This window comes from Harmonia axyridis, chromosome 3, assembly GCF_914767665.1.
Source record: "Harmonia axyridis chromosome 3, icHarAxyr1.1, whole genome shotgun sequence".
NCBI lineage: Eukaryota > Metazoa > Arthropoda > Insecta > Coleoptera > Coccinellidae > Harmonia > Harmonia axyridis.
Window position 1 is genome coordinate 34,660,693 of NC_059503.1, and position 6,237 is coordinate 34,666,929.

The 6,237-nt window shown below is 31.8% G+C and overlaps 1 protein-coding gene across 1 annotated transcript; it reads right to left on the reverse strand.

Annotated features, from left to right (window-relative positions):
- Positions 1-1,246: 1,246 nt before the first annotated feature.
- LOC123675796 (protein takeout-like) lies at positions 1,247-6,237 on the reverse strand. Its single transcript, XM_045611316.1, has 5 exons — positions 5,985-6,237; positions 5,842-5,925; positions 3,661-3,805; positions 2,977-3,110; positions 1,247-1,680 (listed from the first exon to the last, which is right to left on the reverse strand). The coding sequence occupies exons 1-5, from the start codon at positions 6,049-6,051 to the stop codon at positions 1,373-1,375; spliced, it is 738 nt and encodes a 245-aa protein (XP_045467272.1). The 5' UTR covers positions 6,052-6,237; the 3' UTR covers positions 1,247-1,372.

Consider the following 6,237-nt stretch of genomic DNA (forward strand, 5'->3'; position numbering starts at 1 on the left):
AAAAAATCTATTACATATTCAAGAGAGAACATATCTGACTAATTTGAAATTCTATATGTGTACAGATTATAGAATAACAATTTCAAGTGAAAAATGTTGTTTCAATATCCAAAAGCGTCGTCGGAACCATAGAAAATTCAAGCAGAATATCAACAAAAAAATCAGAAAACTACTGACCTAAAATCAAGAGCTTTTTCGAGCTTGTTTATCCATGCGCCAATTGTGGATATCAAAAAGAAATCCAACCGTTTATCTATTTTGAATTTTCATCAAATTATTCCCCAAATTTTCAAGAATTTAAAATATGGAGTTCAATACCAATACCATATACCTATTTCGTTGGATGGGATCGACCTAGAAGATAATCATACATCGTATTTCTTTGGGAACAGTGATATATTATCGAATAAGTGAATATGATCGCTTCTATCAAGTCTATTTCATCATCTAATGCCAGACGTTTCAACCGTAGGTATTTCCTAGTACAGAAAAAATTAATGAAAAATAAAACATTACAAAAACTTTCCTATTTCAACCCAATTTTGCCTCTAATCCAAAGATAAATGCAAAAATTCGGATTATGAGAACTCTTCCACTTTGCGCATACAACACTTTAAAAAAATGTTATACCTAATATTACGGAATGTGGTATAAAATAAAAAACTTTTTATATTTCTTGAGTAGGATAAGTTGGAAATGGTGAATGGAAATGTTTCTCATATATTCTGCATTCCATTCAATGGAATCCACATTCTGATTGGAGAATTGAAAGGAAAAATAATCCTGAAGCCGCCCCAAAGAGGCAATAACATTCGACAACGTTTATCAAAGCGAACGCTGACAAGCCTGATGAGTGCATATGTTTTTTTAGCGTCAATTACTAGTACACAGCACTATGAAGAGATTATGCAAGATAAGGATATTTATGAGTATAATGCATAAGGCGACACCTTTGATGGTTTTTGATGTTGATCAAATTTATCGGTAATCCTTCCTGTTGTTGCGAATGAATTAACTCTCATTCGGTACTTTGAATTTCTATCAATTTGTTGTGTATCATGTAATTTTTGTTGATCGAGCTTGAAATGCAGCCCTGCTTAAACTCTGGAGTATAGATGAGGGTTATCATCAAATCAACTATAAAAAATTTCATTATTCTCAAAATAGAGATTGTTATTCGGTCATAAACATGAATTATATGAAGGTTTGATTCGTGATAAAAATACAGATGGATGGATATAAAATTGTTTAATTACCTAATCAACTTTTATACATAAATAAATTGTCCACAAAAACTCATGCAACACATATTATATAAGTCATCACAAATCTCCACCCAGTGGTAATAGTTCCATCAAAACTTCTGTATTATTTAATATTCACGTAAAAAGATCTCAGTTATGGGCACCTTTGAGAAAAATCTGTTGGCGATACTACTCAACCAAGATCCGATGGCAACTTCGTAACTGGGAACTAACTCATCGTAGATTTCTTTCCAGTTGTCGTTCAGCATCTTGTTGATCTCATTTCCTAGTCTTTCATCGCCCTTGAAGATGTTCTCGAAATGATAACTTGCGAAAGCAGCATTCACATGGTATTCCTGATCTGTGATTTTGAAGTATCTTTTGCCCTTTTTTTCGACTACTATGAAATAAGCCTTGAAGGTTGGCTTTGGTTGGTCTGGAAAAGAATAGTTAACTATGAGAAATAGGTTTTCTTTCTATGGGTTCACAAACATAGACTATACGGATCTTGAAGAACTTGAGAAAGTTTTAAAAAGTATCCAGTGGCGTACCCAAGGATGGGATAAGGGGGATATATCCCCTACCAGGAGGAATATCCATTATAAGTTACTACGCTCAATCATTGTATTGTGTAAAAATTTAATTAACGAATTCATCAACCAGCGGTTATATCAGAGTGCTTCGTCTGATCCGACTGTCGACGGCATAATCATTATTTACTTAAGGACTATAAATACAACATTGATGAAAAAAAAATTAGCAATCAGGTAAAAATTTATAAGATTCTGAAGTTAAAGCTCCGAACTACTCGAATTGGAAATAAATCTCCAGAATTATCTGTAAAATCAAAGGACATCGGAAACGAAGAATCATTTTTCTTCTTTATCTCCCCAAGGCTTATGTCTGGGTACTCCACTGAAAGTGACACCAAAATGTTCAGGAAAATCATGAAAAACTCCCATGAAATTTTTGTAACGTTGCCCAAATAAACTGCTTTAGGAAGGTAGGTACATACTTAATATGTATATAATTTGATAAATCATATCCTTCTATTTTTTCTAAAATATAACAAAACAATTGAAAAGAGTAACTATAAGATTCAATGACAATTTGAATGAATTTGTAGGTAATTGTTTGCATCATGCAACTAAAGATCGAATTTTTTTCGGAATTTTTCCAGTTCAATATGAGAGTTTGATGCATGAAAATCATCAAAACTGATGAAAGCAACATCAAAACAAAAAATGTTGAACTGGTAATATGAAAATTTGTTATGAATACAGTAGAAACAAAACGATTTGGTAGTATCACGACACAAGATATAAAATCCTGTGAGTTCAACTCCTATGCTAGCCTCTTGAAATTTTTAAATGTCAAGAGTATTTCACTCGAGTGTTAATACTAAAAATAGCAGAGCAATGGCTCTTCCTCTAGTGATTAAACTCATCAAGTTGGCAGAACAAACTTGGTGATCTTTTATCGAAAAAAATTTGAAATTTGATTTCAATAAAAAAATGATTACTCTCCATGTAACTCTCCTCGATCATCATTTTTCTCTTGGTTTTATTAAAGTTTGTTGCTGTTTCGAAATTTAGTTGATGGCATTTCTTTTGCCAAACAAAATATCGTACAAGTTAGTCTATGAAAAATTCCGTTTCGTGTACCTTGAGAACTGATTCATATATTTCTTATAAGATATTGAAAAATTATCGAGTTGAAAAGAATACTTTACCCAATTTTATAACACATTTTCCTTCTCCAACAACTGGTAGGATCAAAACTCTGCCTGTCATCCTATAATCAGCTTCCAATTTGAAACCAGGATAAGACATGTCAATGAACATCTCTCCATTCTCCAGATCGATGCTGTAATTTGAATTGAACAATAAGTCAAGTATGGGATGAGATAAAAAAAATATTTAGTTATACAGTAAACTATAATAGGATGCCTGAGGCTTTCGAAGTTATGCATAGGAATAAATTGAAACATGAATGAAAAATATTAAGATCAAAAAACCCTTCGACGCAATGAGTGAATTTTGGACCGGTCATTTTGAATAGTTTGTCATGAGTGTAATGTTTGTACTTTACTTGAGTATTGAATTTTGATTTAATCTTTTTTTACTCAAATTATTGAAATAAAAACCAGTTCAAGTTGAATTGACATATTTGTATATTTCAATGATATTTTTATGATTATTGATTCAATTATGATTTTAAACTGAATTATTTGAATGTTGGAAGAGGTTTTGACATTGTATATTTTTATTTTAATAATACTCAATTGAATTGACGTATGTGTTGACGCCCCGTGGAAAATGTTGATGGGTTAAATAAGTGCACTCATATACTTCTAGGGAATAAATAAATGAAATAAAAATAGAATATCCATAAAATATAGAAATATCCAACTCACTTAGCATCTGTCAACGTGATGTCTTTCGTTCCTGTGATAGTCACATTTTTGTAGTACTGTTGTACATTGACTATCGATCCCGCAGCAATGGACATTTCTGGAATCACCAAAGGATCCAGAGGTATCAACCCAAATGACGGCAAGCCTAAAATAAAGAAAAATCGTAATCAAACGAAAAAAACTACTATTACTTATTGTGGCAATTTTTAGTAATTCGTACTAAGTGATTCTTTTCATAATAGTCCGAACGTCGTTCGACATGTGGTGACAAATTTTAAGTTATCTTTTTTACTCATAAAATAGATTAGAAACTGCGGTAAGCATCTTCATTTTTGGTTGTAACTCGACATTTGATTTCTCCGCATTTCCGGGAACATTTCATAGTTTTAATCAAAGTTGTTACTTGATTCAATGAAAACAATTATTTAATATGGAGAACGACTTTTCATTGTATTGATGTTTCTGTCCATCTGTTGAAATATGATAATGAGATTTCGTCAAGACAATCAACTTTTTCATGGAATTTAGGTGTCGGGTGTCCCAAATTTGTTGTCTAGTGAGACAACGAATTTGGGACACCGGAGACACTTCTTGTTCAGTGTATCAATTGAAATTAATTTGAAGAGCTTTGCGATTCAAACATGAATTTCTCCTTCAACAAAGGTACCGGGTTTTTCACCATAATTTGACCCCCCCCTTTAACTTTGTTACTAGAAGAGGTGCAACAAAATGTTTTCTACAAAAGTTTCACGAAATCGACTAGTGTTTTCTAAAAATGATTTCACATAACAAAATATATACAGAGTGGGCAACATATTGATAGCAACTTAACTTTTTCAAATGGAACACCCTGTATATTTTTCTATATTCGAGTAGCTCTTTTTCCCCCTGATTTCGAATATATCACATATGTTTGGCCTATCTTTCTTATTCTGAGTACCACAGAGTTTCAAACTTTAAGAACCACCTGGCAAGCTTAGTAATCAGTTTTCAATTTGAAAGCTGCGATAATTCAGAATGCCCTTTTTTGAGTTATCTCGCTGGCAACGATATATGACATACGTTTGTATTGAATAAAACTATTCATCGAAGATGCACTACACAGAAGCAGAAAAATTTGAAATATTTTCGCTTTATGTGGAGAACAATAGAAATAAGAAAGCTACAAGGAGAGAATATATGGAGTTGTATCCAAATCATCCAATTCCAATTTATAGTGATAAACGTATGTCACATCGTTGCCAACGAGATAACTCAAAAAAGGGCATTTTGAGTTATCGCAGCCTTCCACTTGAAAACTGATTAATTAGCTTGCCAGGTGGTTCTTAAAATTTGAAACACTGTGGTACTCAGAATAAGAGAGGCCAAACATATGTGATATATTTGAAATCAGAGGAAAAAGAGCTAATCAAATATAGAAAAATTTACAGGGTGTTCCATTTGAAAAAATGAAGTTGCTATCGATATGTTGCCCACTCTATAAATATTTCGTTTTTTGAAATCATTTTAAAAAATACTAGTCGATTTCGTGAAACTTTTGTAGAAAACATTTTTTTGTACCTCTTTTATTAACAATGTTAAAAGGGGGGTCAAATTATAGTGAAAAACCCGGTACATTGCAATAAATGAATAAAGAAATGTTCAGAAAATATAGGCAACATCTGAGTATTTATAAACATTCTCTGGTGTACTAAACAACATCTTCCATTAAATTTCTTTGTATCCTTATTATATAACAAAGAAAAAATAAATGAGGATGACATCTGGAGAATTATATATACGAGGAATCAAGCTACAATTCAAAATATAATTGTTGAAATCGGTCAAAGCATTCTGGAGAACATGAACCACAAACTTCGTTAAGATTTTGTCCATTCATCTAATTTTGCCGGTTTGTATTTATAGTAAATGAACTTGACTAATGGATTATTTATGAGATTTGGGAAAAAATATAAAAACAGCATTGAGTTCCATAACGGAAATACATGGTGCCTTCATAGAGAAGTAGATTAATAATTACAATTTGTTAGATTAATGTGATCGTGATAGTGTATCGGACAACATTTGAAAGAGTATTGAGTACTTTTGTTCAAAAAATTATTGATCATTCTGAAAAGTGATATTTTTTACTCAAGTCATAAAATGTGTATACATATAATATTTTTCAGGGTATTCACTCACCTTTTTCCAGTTTTCTGATCCCATCTTCTATGGCAACTTTCAAACAAGCCTTATCACTGAATTTACATCGTTTAAAGATAGACGCTGGAAATTCAAAAATATTTAGATACAATGAATCATTTTAAAATATTTCTACCACTTACGTAATTTCGCAGCTTCGCTCAGAGCCAAAAGGCACATAAGGCCAGTAACTATCGCACTGATATTCATGATGGAGAGATGTTAATGGAAGTGAAAGAGGAACTGATTTATACTTTCCTTGGGGCTTAATTATATACCTTCTTAGACTTTTGATACAATCTAAGAAGATTTAAGGTAAAAGTATCATTAAATGTGCGATTCCAAAAATTGCACAATCTAATTGGACAATAATAACTTTAAAACTGCAGTTTTGTT

What these genes read in the sequence shown, in the direction of transcription:
- LOC123675796 (XM_045611316.1), bottom strand. Translation starts at nt 6,051, where the DNA reads ATGAATATCAGTGCGATAGTTACTGGCCTTATGTGCCTTTTGGCTCTG. An exon ending in GAGCGAAGCTGCGAAATTAC is followed by an intron (nt 5,926 to 5,984) that starts GTAAGTGGTAGA and finishes TTGAATTTCCAG; the next exon opens with CGTCTATCTTTAAACGATGT. An exon ending in GATCAGAAAACTGGAAAAAG is followed by an intron (nt 3,806 to 5,841) that starts GTGAGTGAATAC and finishes TCTTTATTTTAG; the next exon opens with GCTTGCCGTCATTTGGGTTG.